We start from the raw sequence: 14,975 nt of genomic DNA on the forward strand, positions 1-14,975 counted from the left end.
TCGAGATCACTCTAGCGTTCAGTATTGCAATCTTATCTGTATTATGCTACATATGGTACTAGAATCGCTATAGAACAGAATCGAATCTCTATTGTGTAAATTTCGCGAAGTCCACGCGTTTGTGCGTATCGCACCTTCCATCGCCACTCACACTTTCCGTTCTTACCTAGGCACCGTACAATATCGAAATTCAACGTCAATCACCTCACCCCATCAGATCTAATGGTCGCTTAATACCTCTACTCTTTACTATATACATCGGATTTTCCTCTATTCCAGCCTCTCATCGATTACGGCCATTATAGTGAAATCATACCGACAATCCGGGCGAATCACTGCTATTCGCCGTTACATAGAAGCTCAGTACGAGGCTATAACGCGGGCGTAGCAAGAGGCTCAGCAGCTCGCAGGACAACTCGTGGAGGAAGTTGACGATGATACTAAACTATCAGATACTATTAGTAGTATAGAGCCATCGTCTAAGCGTCTAATGCTTGATGATAGCGACGAGGATGATATGGGAATGTTATTCGAAGTAGGTCCTATCACCTTTTACCTGTTTTATGTTAATAGAGTATAAACTCCTTATAGGATGCTACTGAAGAAGACCTTAGGTTTGATAGCTTCGAAGCCATACTCGGGGGTACGCAGGCCATGCTAGCAAGCGAGCTTAATGAGACGATGCCTACCCTGGATGACCGTCGTGAACTTGCTGAATACCAGTTCCCGGCAGAGGATATCGAGGATTTAACGCCTGTTGCTAACGATATCGAATCCGATGAAGAGACCGCTACTATTAGTAGTTAGACGGTGGCTAACACGGAGACAAGTCAAGTTACCCAAGAAGCTCCTCACCCCTTCGCCGCCAACTCCAAGTATTTCATTCCTTCAGATACCTCTCTACCTCTGCCACGCAGGATTGCCACCCAGCCAATGACTGACTTCGCCCTTGCAATAGGCACATGGGTACAGCAGTACGGTATCCCTCGGTCCCAGTATAAGGCGCTCGTTGAGGTTCTGAACCTTACTAGCAATAAAGAGATCAGCAAGCTCCCTAAAAGGGTTGATACTATAAAGAAACAAGTGAACGAATAACTGCCCCTCCTCGAAATCCGCTCTAAACCAATTACCCTCAGTGCTAACAAGCTCCCGAGTGGCCGCCGTGGGGAGGCTGAGGCCGGTTTACGAACGCAAGCAGAGAACCCCTACTTCTTTAACCCGTTCGAGCTCTTTAGGACAATCTTGAACACCGAGCTACGCTCAAATATGTTCTTTGGGATGGCTAGGTTCGTCGACTCGCCTAAAGAGCTCTGGGAATCTATTGCCTGGGCGTCGTCAATCCGTTGCTCTTCTGGTCAGTACGCCTACTATCCAAATACGACCGAGCCAGTTTTTCCTTCGGATCTCGTCCGTTTCAAATGCAACGATACACAGTGTCTCTGTCAGACGATGACGCAAAAGCCGCATCTTGGCCAAATCGTGGCTTTCGGAAGGGATTTCCGCACATATCGCGAGCATAGTAGCCCAGAGGGTTCGATTGTCCTCAAGGTCCAGCGGTTTCAGCTAATAAACCAGTTCCTCTCTCGCCCAACGTACCAAAATCTTACTCTCGACCCGCCTCCTCACTCCCGCGAATTCATTATGCTAGATGATACTATCGACGTTGTACCCGAAGAATTGATTGAGCGCCTAACAGACATTACTGTCTATTTCGACTATGCCTTCAGGAGCTCTGTACAACTCCCTAGCGATCGATCAACAGACAGCCTCTCTCCAAACGAGCATATTGTACGTCGGGTCTATAACCAGAATACAGGTATCCGGCCTATCTTTAAGACCCACCCGATCCGCGGCGAACTTGAGCTTGAGGTCTATGGGCGAGAATATTTCGTCAGCAATTTCGCAAAGCGGAATAGGCCTAGGGGGACGGATATCTTGTCTGTACCTATCCTTGGGTATCTCGATGGCTTCGGGCTCTTCCGTAACATGCACCGTACTATTATGGGCTTCTATCTTCTCCTGGCCTGCCTTGTCCAAGCCGAGCGGAATATTCCGGCTAATGTATTTCCACTGACTTTGGGCCCTCACGGTAGCAGCTTTGACGACGTCGTCGATGCCCTAGAGTTGATGCAAAGACTGGATAGGGGCGTTGATATGGATATCAACGGTAAGACGTGCTTCGTATGCATTCCCTTCCTTGCGTTCATCGGTGATATGCCGCAGCAACAGCTAAACGGGGGGTTCCTGGGGCCGACCGCAAATTTCAACTGTCGTTTCTGTACTATCGACGCTCCTCGACGAGGTAACCTAGACTTTAATGTCGTCCACAGTGGTCGGTACCATTTCGAAGTCATGCGTCAACGTCAGCATATGGATTCGGTCTGGCAGAAGACGCACTATGAGGCGTTCGCTAGAGCCAACGGCATGCGTGTCGAATTCCCTGCTTTGAAGAAGTTGGCTCCTTGTAATCCTATCAATATTGATTGCCCTGGTGATATGGCGCACTCCGAAGCAGGCGGTATTACGGAGCTGTTACACTTGGCTATACTTGACCAAGTACTAACCCCCCAAGCGGCTATTGGATATACGCAGAAAGTACGCTCGTTCCCATTTCCACCAGGATGGATCCGCATTCAGTCGCCGCTATTTTATATCGGCTCCTATACGCTCCAAGAGCACGCTCGCTGGTCTGTTATTATACCCGTTCTCTTCCGCCTTCGGCTACGTGCCTCGCATATCAAGCCGACCTTTCTCCAGGAGGCACATATTGTCTTTAGCACCGAGGTCCTTGAGCTGGCCGCTGTGGAAAACCCCAAGCTCCCTACCAATGACCATATCGTTACCATTCTGGTCAAGGCTGTTGCATCAGTGGCAAAGGTAAATACTCTCCTCTCCGCCGCCTATCTGACTACCGCGGAGCGCGCATCCCTACATATGGAGATTACGGCTTCTCGCTCTATGTTCCAACGGCTCTGCGAAGTGGCCTCTCGTGCTGCGGCAATTCAGACCAGGGCATTCTCTCGTGTTGGATCTCGTACAGGATCCGTTGAGCCAGGTTCGTCGACGCAGCCAACGCAGACCCCTATGTCTACCATTACTGCCTCTATAACTCTAGTAGCCATCACTAAGAAAGAGGCTGCGTCGACCAAAAACAAGGCGGCGGGATATAGGAACAATATTAGTCGCCCTAATGTCCATGCTGCCCTTCACTACCCACTGGTACAGGACCAGTATGCACTCGTCTCTAACGTCCATGCTCTTGGTGGTGAGCTGAAGCATCGATCCTATAAGAAGAACATCCTTAGGACGAATAAGAAGCACCCTGAGAAGGATCTCCTTGAAATTGAGAGCTTTACCATGACGCTCCGCTTCTTACTCCACGGGAGTTTCCAGGTCACGCATCCCGCCCTTAGTGCCCAGTTCCAAAACCTCCGTGTACGTTGTCCCCAGTTGTTTACCTCCCTGATGCCTCACGCTACGATCGCTCAGCTCCAAGTGGTTCCTGGAGCTACCGGAGCTGGGGAGTTGGACGCAGACCATGATATCTCCCTGGCTACCAGGGAGGACGATACGCATCGTCAACCGTCTGTGCTTGGTCGGATTCCTAACAAGTACGTAGAGCAGACACTCCAGCTCCCAGTGTCTGTCTCTAAGTTCTCCGCCGGGTTTCGCGCCAAATTTTTCCGGTCGTATAGTGCCGACTACAAGATGCCTGTCAACCATCCTGGCACCCGTCGACTTCGTTGGTGGAAGAAGGTATCGTTTGTCTGGAGGGAGCCGCGCCGGGAGGGGGAGATGTAAGTGCTATGCAGTGGCATTTAATGGGTAAGACAGGCTGACCTTCTGCTTATAGGAGATCTGAGCAGCATATCACTCTAAGCCGTGGCCATTACGTAGAGTATGACAGTGGTATGCTTGGTCGTATCGACCAGATCTTTACCCATAAGGCCCTGAAAGGTAAGCAGCCTCCCTCTTGGCCCGAGTTTACTGCTAATATCCCTAGATAACTGCCGCATATTCTTCCTCATTACTCCCGCCGTTCCATTCGAACCGTTACGTCAAGACCGCGTCCTTAATTATCCCCTCTTCGAGCTCAGCGAAGAGCAGACCCTCGTCGGCCTCCCCTCGATCACCGGACGCCAGTTATACGTTGTCCCGATTACAGAGAACAATGCTCAGCTTACGCTCGACAACGCCTCTCGCACCGTGATGTATATCGACTCGAGGATCCAGTTTATGTAACAATAGGGGCTTGCTGGCCACTGTAACTAGTGGCATGGAACTCGTGGTGTGGCTGGTGGAGCATCGTGTTGGTATGGGAGGAGTGCATGGGGGCAGCACCAGGCAAGGCATATTAGACCAGGGCTGGGAGAACATCGGCAATGAGGCACGTGACGCTGAAAATCATGTGTATTTTGAGCGCCTCAGGCTGTCAGGCATTAAAATTGAGGAGATCCTATTGGCAGCCACTAGGGCCCACTATTCCTTAACAAACCGTTCACAAACCGTTGAAAAACCGGTATTTACACATACCGTAAAATAACCAAACGCATAACCTAGTCAAGCGCTTATATGGTCTGACGTTTACATGGTAAGCATCCGTTAAGTAGCCAAGTGCTAATTTTTACCGTTTGCAGCCGTAACGGGATACTAACAGTCAATAGACGATTACATAAACCCCGGTATGCGCCCTGCTGTTCAGTTTCGTAGTTTAAGCCTTGCAGCCTTATCGAAGGTCTGGACCAATCAAAGCTGACAGGGTTCCAAACTAGATGACGCGCAGGAACATTTCTATCACCCAGTTCCAAAAGTTCAGCGATGATGTAGGAAGTCTCCTCGTACTGCATAAAACATCCAAAGAACCTATAAACTGATAGATCCAGGATCGCGTACTATCACTGAGTCTAGCGATTATATACGATCGTTTGGACCTTTACAACAGCTTTTCTAAACGCCGTTGGCACTTCAGCTGAATTTTAGGAGTACCGGTAGCGGAGCTACTATAACGTGGACGCCATCCCGTCTCCGAATTCAATTTTACGTGCTTTCCTATCGTCGGTATTATCTCTCCTGTTGAGTCCGGACGTTCATATTTCCATCAGATCGTTCAAGAAATCTATCCGACCTGTCCCTGACGGTTGCGCAGCGAGATATTACCGACTTCGGATGTCACTACCCTGAGCGCACGAGTCGGGACGGTTCGCGCCTCGCATTGCCTGACCGCAACAACAGTTTAACGGCCGCTCTACTATCAAGGGATTCATTATCTACATGTCTCCGAACCACGCTCGCTCCTCGCCATCTTTGATATATAATTCTGTGATTGATGTGGACGTCATGGAGCCTGGCGCATCTGACGTCCACCATGCGCCCAAGGCCACCACCACCTCAAATCTCCCTCCACCACCTTCAGCGTCAGTAACCGACATCGCATTAAACGACTGCGATGAACCGACATGGGCTCTTCTCTACTCTACCCTATACGAACTCAAAAGCGACCTTGAAAAACAACTGGACGCCTGTCGAAGCTCCCACCAAATAGACCAGACTTCGTGGCGCAGGGAGCGGAATCTATGGGATGCGGAGCGCAATCGGAGACATCGCGATCTATCTACCGCAAGGCGCGAGATCGATGCGCTGAAGCGGGAGAATGCCGAGCTTAAGGGGGAAATCGCAGAAGTGCGGACCAGGGAACACCATCTGGATGGCTCGCCTGCCAAGCGACGGAGACCCTCACGGCCAGAATCGGAGACTTTCGATATGTTCGCGAACAGTATGCAAGGCAATACATACCAGAGTACGTCTCAGGGGGGTGCGAGGAGCGCGACAGAAAGTATGACAATCGTTCTTCAGAAACGGATCATTGCATTTGCTAAGTTGGAATAGAGAGCGAGAGCAACCCCGACGTCGTCGCATCTGATCCCCCCTCTCCTCCAACAAGTACGGTTGTCGTGTCTCCACCCCCTGTTGCGTACCGTCGACACGCGGGCCACACCCCTGCGGCCGTTTCGCTTCTCAGTCCGCGTGTGGATACTCCCACGATCGACAGCACCGACAGCAGTTCGTCTCTCAAACATGCAGAAAAAGCCGGTGGTACCGGTACGACGGAGGATGTTGACGCGAATCACGAACCCGGGCCGTCGCAGGACGTCGCGAGCGAAGCGGCTACCGAACATGTGGGACGCGATCAACGCGACGGCCACACATCCCACTCCGAGGCAATAACCGATAAAAATCCCTCGTCAGGGGATGGGGACGATGAGGAATCTCGAACTCACGCGGATGCTTTCGACGATGCGACGCTTCTCATCGCGCAGGCTGCTCTCGATCCCGTAAAACACATCCCGGACGATCCCGCTCTTTCAGGGCCGCTGTTCCTCCCGGCGCACCCCATGGCCGATCAAGACGGCATCCTAGCGGCGCTAGGGCAGAAGCTCGAGGAAGCTGCGATCTCGCCGGAAGCGAGGACGCCGTCGGTTTTGAAAGATGATCCCATTTCTGGACTCGCGGAACCGGACAGTTTGCATGGGCTGTCGGGGGCGAGCAGGTCGAACGGCGGAAGTGTGGATGGTAATGGCGGGGTGGGTGGGATTCATGCAGGTCATGAGCTGCCAAGACGGACCTCGAACGAAGCGGAGGAGGTCGATCCCGCGATGGATTTGGACGGGGATGGGGGTGTCGGGGGTGGAGAAGAAGCGCCCTTGGATGTACCGATCAAGTTGAGACCCACTTTGAATTTCGGGGCGCCATTGGGGAGCTTACGGTTAGCAAAAGAGAGCAGATGAATCGGCCGATTTCTCCCTCCCATCTCCCTCAACCATCTTTCTTGAATGTGGGATGGCTGCCCAGTTACAGGTATCCCCAAATTCGTGTACATTACTACCTGTAATATGCAGATCCGAAGGCCGTCCAACGTGCGGCTATCATGCTACATCCGCGTGGGTTGTGTGAATGAGGACATGTGGAATGCAGCATTGCGTCCAATTCTCGCCCAAGGCGGTGACACAGTCGCGGGTATTTTAAATGCAGGTACAGCTCCATTCGTCGCACCGCATCGGCGGATCAAGGCAGGCAAGCGGGTCAGACCGATAGGTAGGATGGCGATTCTCCCGCCCTTTTGATCCTCCATCGGATGTTCCAAGTTTCATTCGGTTGAGTCATCCCTTGACTCCCACCCACAACGTCTCGTTCTTTCAAGTTTCAACCTCCTAGAATACCTAGACTCATTCTATTACCAGTATCCCCAGTGCCCCTCCGTTGGAAATTTGTCGGAAATGTGAAAGCTGCTCGGCGACAGGGGCTCTGGTTGCAATCTCAAACATTCTTCAATCCTGTGATCTCTGCGTCACCGGTGTGGGTCACGAATCAAACGGCGGGGGTCGCTTACATGCAGAAGGTCTGACGTCTCCTTGATACGATGGTTGAACAAAAGGGAAAATGCATATTCCCTCGCCCGGCTGCCTGTCAAGTCACGGCCTGTCGAGTTCGGATCTGGCCACTCTCCCTTGGACACAGTGATCTCAAAGACTCAGCAGATTCCTCGATCCCCATCATTCAGTGACATTTATATACGGGTCATATCATGTATATAATAGAAGCGATAGGCGTTACGTTTCTTTCACTTCTAGCGGTGCGAGGCTGTTTCATCCGGAACCATTTGGGAGGTTGCAATTCACCCCACGACGCGCCTTCCCGTTGCCGCTCTTAAATTTTCCCTTATTTCCTATTCCGGCTCTTATCTTGCTTCTGTTCCCTCCTCCTCACCTCCAACACTTTCACTTCACTCTCTCACCACTTTCGTCCTCTTCATCGTGATCGAGCCACGAAGTCCTCTTCACTCGTTTTAAATCCGCTCGCTTATTTAACCCTCGCTCAATTCCCCTGAAGCGGTAAAACTATCCACGCCAGTCAATTGGATCTCGAATTCTGACCCGTGCTTATAATAGGAGTAAGATGGTTCGCCTTCCTCTCGTCGTCGGTGCCGCTTTCATGGCCTTGGCGACAGTTACGGCCAGTCCAGTGCCTATAGACGCTATCATTGATCAGGCTAGGGCTGAAGGAAAGACTGAAGTAAGTTGAGATAATACAGTCTGAAACCTTCCCAGTCATCATAGTCATTATATCCAGTCAAATATCTTCGCGTGTCAAGAATTCACTTTTCTCATTCACTCATAATGTCCACAACTTCTACCCTATACTACCTTCACTTCCCTATGCCTCAATGACCGCACTCCACCCAATATCACTTCATTTTCCATCATAATAATCACCTCATAGTCCCCCTACTACATTCACTTCACCTTCTGCCCCCAAAAATTTCCCTGACTCCCTCCTTCAAAATTCTTCCCATTCTAACCCCATCCACCCAGGCCGAAATCCTCACCCACATCAACGCCCCCCCACACCCCAGCCCTGCCTTCCTCCCCTCTCTCAATGGCCGTGATCCCTCCGGCGACGTCCCTCCCGCCCGGATCCTCAACGACATGATCCACCGAAAACGAACCGCTGAGCACGCATCCGTGGCGAGGACGGTGGTGAGGTTTATTGGCGATGTGATTACGAAGGGGAGGTTGGAAGGCCGGCCAGATGTGGATGCGTATGAGGGGATGGAGGAGCTGGTGACGAGACCGAGGTGGAGGTTCGGGTGGAGGGGATGAGGGATGGACCGGGTAGGATAACTGGATTGCAAGGGAAGGCGATAGTTCGGGTGCAACAGTAGCGGGACGGGATCGATTGTCAATTGTCGTGTTGCTGTCTGGTGGGGATAGTCGTGTGACTGTGGCGTGCGGGAGATGAATGAATTACGGCCAACATGGGATGTCAAAAGGATGGGGAACAGCGTCTGCTTGTGGCTGAACGCGGTCGAAAGCCCCTAAGACCCTTACTCACTGTCAAACCATCAAGTGATGTGAGAGTATACTTTGCAAGAGAGAATTTCCCACCGTGATTGAAATTCGTGGTGCATTGTGCATTGCAGCTCAGTACTTATGTATGTGCAAGCCATTGTGCTACGTTTACAACCTGTTGTCCATACGGAGTAAATGACAGAATTTTCGTGTGGCGCGTAGTTCACATTTATCCGTCTGTAAATAGATTCGTTCAGCCCTTGCCATGGACCTATCCTGATATACGGTTTCGTTGTACTAAGTACGAGGTGCGTGGACAAGGTTACGCCATAACGCCCTCAAGTCCAGGTATATCAGACGCTCGCTTAAGAAAAGGGACTCGAGTCGAACATGCTGGCGTTGAATCATAGTCATATATTGCATGGAGGCAATATCACAAGAACAACGATGTGTGGAAGCAAAAGGATTGATCCAGCCAAGTAGTTATAAAAGGAACATATTGTCCCAAAGACCGTAGCCATGACCCAGCGTGATTACAAAGTAGCTCCAAACTCCACCCGTCTATTCTAAAATAATCAAAGACCCCATCGGCTATCCCAACCGAATCCCCCAATCAACCCCTGACCCCGACCAACCAACCCCCTCTCCTCACCCCCTAATTCCGCCCCTGCAACGGATACTCCGGCGGTCCCTGGTTTCCATACGTCGACTGCCCATACGGCGAGTTTCCGTACCCTGTGCCCTGTCGCGACCCGCTCTCAATCGACGATGCGATGTCCTTGGGCGGCGCGTTCTTGGGGTTGCCGGCGATCCAGGCGGTGCCGGCGATGGGTTGTTGACCGCGGCGGATGCGGCGGCGGGCGTAGAGGCGGCTGGGAGGTGGGGGTTAGTGGTTGGGAGAGCGGAGAGGGGGAAGAGGGGGACGTGTGGAGATAACGGGGGGTGAGGGGTGGGAGTCAGGGGAAGGGTAAAGGAAGCATACAGAATAACCAGGATAGCGATGATGACGAGGGCAGCGATGATTCCGAAGATGAGCCAGCGGCCCCAGGACCACCAGGCAGAGTTCTTGTCGCATTTGTAGTCGCCGCGGCTGTTGGTGTAGCATTTTGGGTTGTTAGGGTCGCGGACATCGCTGAGGGAGGTTAGAGATGTTCAAGGCAAAATGCGTATAGGGGACTTACTCCCGGGCGGCGAGGTACGTGGTAGACATGGTGGATTTTAGAGCTTGGAAAGTAGATGAACGCTTGTATGAATGGTTGGATGGCAAAGGACTGAGTGATTGAATGGTCGAGACTGGAGAGACTTTTGCTTCGGTTGAACTTAGGATGGATGTTGTAGGAACTATGTACTTGAAAACGATAGACTTAATCTAGACGGGACACGTTCTTTTATCTCCAAACCTACACTTGATCGTCCACAACATGCTAAGATATCAATATCTGAGGCTTCGTCTCGAATGACGTTGGTAGCCGCGCTGATTAGGTCCTCGCCCCATTGTCGTCGGCATCCGATTCAACGGTACGACTTGTTACCTTCAGCCTTTCTACTATCTCGTCACAAAACGTGGCTCAGTGATATTCATGAAGGATTGTGTATGCAGTGTAAGTTTGTTTCAACTTCTTGAAGTTGCAGAGCATGAATGGTGATTGGCTACAGCTATTCCGTGAGGCAGCGGATGTCGATCAAGGAACGAAAACCGGCACAACCTGAAGCAAAAGAATCCCGCCCTTCGCCCCACATACTCGCTCCGATAGCTGTTCGGAGAAATCCTCGACGTAGAAACCCTTTGATATTCGGGACAAGAAGACTCCAAGACCCCAAGACTCCAAGAAACCAGTGTGACATGAAGGATGGAGATAAAGATACATTGGAGGGTTTCTGCCAGGAATTATGGGCACCTGGAAATTGCGTTTTGTGTAATATTCGACAGCGTAGCGCGTTTTATTTGCCCATACCCAGTTAGCCAACCTAACCGCTAGATATTAGTTCATAAGCCGGCTAAATGCAGAGAGTTGACCTGAAAACGATTTCCAGGACCTGAAAATCGTTTTCAGGTCAGGTTCGCCCGATTTCCAGCTCGTTAATTGGCTGATCTGTTAGCGTACCGTATAATTACAGAAACAGAATCACGTGTGCTTATCACGTGCCTTAAATTTGAAAATAAAAGAGGTATAGCGGCACCGCTTAATCAGCGGATTACAGCTGTCGAGCCTGATTTTCAGGTGTTCCACATATTCCTGGCAGAAACCCTCCATTCAACTGACTCGCAACGACCATTATGATTTCGCCTCCGCTGCCGCAACCGTTCTCTTCTCCCCCCTTATCCCATACCTCCACACCATATAATCCGTTGTACCCCCTGCCGCGCCCAGGCCCGCGCCGCCCAAGATCGTGGTGCTCATCTTTCCTTGTAGGGCAGGCAGTCGACCCGTCCGCGCCAGCGCCACCGCAGCCGCGATCCCTACGATCTCCCCGCCGATAATCCACTTGTCTGCTTCCGACTGCCCGACGCTTTCCTGCACCCGCCAGGCGCGGTCCTGCCACTCGATGGGCTCTCGCCCTCGCATCCGCCCGCCCAGCATCACGGCGGAGAGGACGAGTCCGGCGACACTACCGCGTGCGGCGTGGACGAGGGACCGTCGACCGAAGGTGGAGAGAAGGGACTGGGTGGTGCTCGGGGATGGTCGCCAGTAGAGTGTGGAGGCTGCGCTGGTGGCGAGGGAGATGAAGGCGCCCGCTGTGAAGCCGGAGCGGAGGACGTGAAACGTCAGGATAGACTTGGCATGTTTCTGATCTTCTGCATATTCCGCGTGAGGGAGGAGGGAGAGCATGTTGGCTTTGTGAGGTGTTTGGGTCATCAAGTCTAGATACAAGGCGATGGCTTTAAGAGTTCCGTGAAAAAGGACGATAGCTATTTGACGATTTAATCTGGCTCAATGCTCTTTGTATGCAATGTTGGCGAGGATATTCTGAGATGATTCCATTGTCTAAACTTCTGGGCATCACCTAGCTCAGATATATAGAAGTCTTTCATTGTTCCTTAACGTCATGCAAAGCACGTTCAATGATAACGTGAGGGCAGAAGTACGGACGTAAGCTATTATCGGAATACGAGCCGGGACATCCGCATCGGGGGGGAGTTTGCCCGGTGCAGAGCCACTGCGCTTCTCCTAAGTTTAGGTGACGGAATTTAAGAAACCCCAATTCCCCATCCGAGAAATTATCTTCCGCGTCGTCCTTCACGACATTCGAACAATTAGCGACGATGGGTTTGCCAAACACCAACCAGATGAAGACCGAACTGTAGAGCGGGGTTTGGGAAATGTCCCTCTTTGCTAGAGGGCAACATTCATGGATGACTGTACAATGCATCTCCAACCTCCAACCTCCAAATCACCTATAGGTAGGTACTCTCTTTAGACCTTTCGCACTAGATACATACAGATACTTGCTGAATCGTAGGTAGAGAGATTGTGGTGATTCGATTAGGAGCATATGCTACTCTTGAAACTCGAGATCAGCTATTGATCTTGCTTCATTCCGAGTCCGATCGCTACCCTTAAGTACCTTACTGAGTCAGCGAGTCCTGACCAGAACCTGTCGCACGTGATGTGCTAAAATGGTTGGGAGTGAGGTGCTGTTGTTATAGCAGCGAAGTTGTATTGTGTAAGTTGTGTGTAAGTTGTGTGTTCTAGCTGAATGCCTGGTCCCCCGGTCCTACATCTAACGTATCGATCTGGGAGCAGATGCCGCAGAAAGCTGAGGGTTGAACATCAAGTTTGTGAGGGTTTGGCTCTTGTTATGGGTTGAAACCCCTGGTTGGCTAAGGCTGAGAGTCTAAGCCTGATTAGGTTAAGGGTTTACTCAGAGTCCAACCCTCTTCGATGTAAACAAGAAGGCTTCCCCTTCTTGTTCTCTTCTTTAGCTTAATCTAGAATATCTTTGGCTACGTGTATGTTGTGTGCATCCAGCTACCGTGCCGTAACAGATAGAACTAGGTAGAACAGAGTAACTTGTATAATAGTATGTAGTAGCTAACAGGACGCAGCAGCTTATCTCTAGTTAATAGTTTTTTCTAACCTAGAGACCTATTGCAGGACAGAGGCGCCTGCCTATAGTACGTAGTTAGGCAGGTGCAACTCTAGAGCATCTGCTCTAGATAGTAGAGGCTTCTGCCTGGAGATAGTTAAATGAGCATCTTTTACTACACTTTATGTGAAACACTGAGACTAAGAGCAAGGGCTCGTTTAGGTAGCAAAACGGTTTGATACTAAGCTAGCGAGAAAGAGAGAGAATCTAAGATACACTGTGGGTGATGAAGTGATATAACCATCGCAAACACCATTCACTAAAGCCACGTGACTCAACATGTATGTGTTACCTGAAGTACAATCGTGTCATTATGTTCTATTAGGGTCGTTTAACTCTACCATGTTATCGCCTAACTTCACACCTAGACAATCCTACGCTATCTCTAGTACTAATAACTTTTATAAGAGAAGGAATCTATATCTAGTAGATGTTTATAGACTAGTAACTAACAAGATATCTAAGTTAGTTAACTTAATCTATAGTTACTTTTAAGTTAGATCTAGTCTTTAGAGTCCTAATTTATGTCGTGGACCCAAATCGCAAAGGATTTGATAGGCTTGAAACGTTATTGAATTGCTAAAGAGAAAAGAAAGATCTCTGTTCAGAAGTGCTAAATTGCACCTTTTAAGCTGGAAGGTCAACAAAGGCCTGAGGCCATTAACAAAGACTGGGCACAGTCCAAGACTGTCACAAAGAAAGTGAACAAAGATCTCCTCCTCTCAGGAATGCTAAAAGAAAGAGAACAACGATCTCCTTTCGTCCAGGAATGCTAAATTACCTCTTTAGGCCGGAGGCCATTAACACAGACTGGGCACAGCCCAAGACTGTCACATTTATTCTGATAAGTATTGTCTGTTATTAACTATAACTAGTTAAAGGCTTTACAACTAACTAACTAGATAGTTATACGTAAGTCGAACTGAGGAACTTCGCAGTCAATGCGAAAATCATTTAACTAGCGACAAGTGTGATCCTGAAGCGTCGGATTTCATTTTCTCGCATCCGGTCCTGCGCTTAAAAATGACATTGACACCGCTAGATCTCAGCCATCAAGTTCTCAGCACGAAAGCTGTTCGACATACGCAATTGTTTGGCTCGAACTAGCCTCTTGACCCGTCGAGCGCCGATACCTCCCACACACTACCAGCGCTACGAGCGCTATTCACCTAGATCATGTCCTTTTTTACTAGTACCTATACAGAAGTCTTTGCAATCACAGAAGGCCCACTACTGCATGATCCTCTTGCTGTTGTGGCAGCAACACACCTAGAGATATTTGACGACAGAGATGGTGAACGCTTCAATGTAGACATAGTAACCGAAGGTGTTCACTCGCTAACTCAAGCGGATGTGGGCGAGCTGGGACGAACCAAAGCTACGAAATTGCCGCCCGGAAAAGGCGGCTGCCGGATTCCGCGGGGCGTGGACCTCCCTAAATTCTGGGGTTTGATAGAGGATAGTCTGAAGATGTCAAGATCTGATGTCATTACTTAGTCATTCGTTTCCCCTCTTCGGCTATTACTTAGTTATGCGTATATCTACCTCGTTCGGTATTCTACTTCTTACAGAAATACAAGCTGTCGCACGTGATGTGCTAAAATGGTTGGGAGTTGGGTGCTGTTGTTACAGCCGCGAAGTTGTTGTATTGTGTGTTGTGTGTAAGTTGTGTGTTCTATGTAAATGCCTGGTCCCCCGGCCCTACAGATATAAGAGAGTCATGACAAGATTATTAATGCAGTTTGTAGCCTCGGGCTCCCTTAGATGAAACCTTGGTCTGCGACACAAGCACTTTACATTCTTCGTCACGTAACCTATTGCTTCCGTGTGGATAGACACGCTAAGCTATCAACAGTTATGAGCCCAATTTGCCTTAAAGCTCGATCTCTATATCAGCTTTCCTATTAACCTCAATCCGGACCATTGTTTCTCAAAGCAACGTCCCCTTTCCGCCCTTTTCCGCGTCCCTCGACGCTATCCCGAGAGACTCGATTCCTACCTACGTCTAGGAACCGTCCTCCTACAACCCTTTTCACTATG

The 14,975-nt window shown here is 50.1% G+C and overlaps 7 protein-coding genes across 7 annotated transcripts; 5 read left to right on the plus strand and 2 right to left on the minus strand.

Moving 5' to 3' along the window:
* Positions 1-369: 369 nt before the first annotated feature.
* Positions 370-858, plus strand: P152DRAFT_206015 (uncharacterized protein). Its single transcript, XM_033674369.1, has 2 exons — positions 370-535; positions 592-858. The coding sequence occupies exons 1-2, from the start codon at positions 491-493 to the stop codon at positions 805-807; spliced, it is 261 nt and encodes an 86-aa protein (XP_033530483.1). The 5' UTR covers positions 370-490; the 3' UTR covers positions 808-858.
* A 667-nt stretch (positions 859-1,525) lies between these two features.
* P152DRAFT_462083 (uncharacterized protein) lies at positions 1,526-4,097 on the plus strand. Its single transcript, XM_033680267.1, has 3 exons — positions 1,526-1,871; positions 1,946-3,767; positions 3,841-4,097. Exons 2-3 carry the CDS (start codon positions 1,987-1,989, stop codon positions 3,851-3,853), a joined length of 1,794 nt encoding a protein of 597 aa, XP_033530484.1. The 5' UTR covers positions 1,526-1,871; positions 1,946-1,986; the 3' UTR covers positions 3,854-4,097.
* A 719-nt stretch (positions 4,098-4,816) lies between these two features.
* Positions 4,817-6,857, plus strand: P152DRAFT_206035 (uncharacterized protein). The gene is made up of 2 exons (XM_033674370.1): positions 4,817-5,833; positions 5,887-6,857. Exons 1-2 carry the CDS (start codon positions 5,272-5,274, stop codon positions 6,783-6,785), a joined length of 1,461 nt encoding a protein of 486 aa, XP_033530485.1. The 5' UTR covers positions 4,817-5,271; the 3' UTR covers positions 6,786-6,857.
* Positions 6,858-7,953: 1,096 nt separating this feature from the next.
* Positions 7,954-8,940, plus strand: P152DRAFT_517208 (uncharacterized protein; the record flags this gene model as incomplete). Its single annotated transcript, XM_033682995.1, has 2 exons — positions 7,954-8,070; positions 8,370-8,940. The coding sequence occupies 2 exons, from the start codon at positions 7,954-7,956 to the stop codon at positions 8,655-8,657; spliced, it is 405 nt and encodes a 134-aa protein (XP_033530486.1). The 3' UTR covers positions 8,658-8,940.
* Positions 8,941-9,500: 560 nt separating this feature from the next.
* Positions 9,501-10,426, minus strand: P152DRAFT_206068 (uncharacterized protein; the record flags this gene model as incomplete). The annotated part of the gene is made up of 3 exons (XM_033674371.1): positions 10,028-10,426; positions 9,829-9,978; positions 9,501-9,718 (listed from the first exon to the last, which is right to left on the minus strand). The coding sequence occupies exons 1-3, from the start codon at positions 10,054-10,056 to the stop codon at positions 9,502-9,504; spliced, it is 396 nt and encodes a 131-aa protein (XP_033530487.1). The 5' UTR covers positions 10,057-10,426.
* A 641-nt stretch (positions 10,427-11,067) lies between these two features.
* On the minus strand, positions 11,068-12,027 carry P152DRAFT_462085 (uncharacterized protein). Its single transcript, XM_033680268.1, has one exon. It carries the CDS (start codon positions 11,675-11,677, stop codon positions 11,123-11,125), a length of 555 nt encoding a protein of 184 aa, XP_033530488.1. The 5' UTR covers positions 11,678-12,027; the 3' UTR covers positions 11,068-11,122.
* Positions 12,028-14,108: 2,081 nt separating this feature from the next.
* Positions 14,109-14,432, plus strand: P152DRAFT_404494 (uncharacterized protein; the record flags this gene model as incomplete). The annotated part of the gene is made up of 1 exon (XM_033676765.1): positions 14,109-14,432. A coding segment is annotated over one exon (324 nt), but the record flags the coding sequence as incomplete, so codon positions are not given.
* Positions 14,433-14,975: the final 543 nt, after the last annotated feature.

The sequence above is a fragment of the Eremomyces bilateralis genome (assembly GCF_010015585.1).
Source record: "Eremomyces bilateralis CBS 781.70 unplaced genomic scaffold P152scaffold_30, whole genome shotgun sequence".
NCBI classification, from domain to species: Eukaryota; Fungi; Ascomycota; class Dothideomycetes; order Eremomycetales; family Eremomycetaceae; genus Eremomyces; species Eremomyces bilateralis.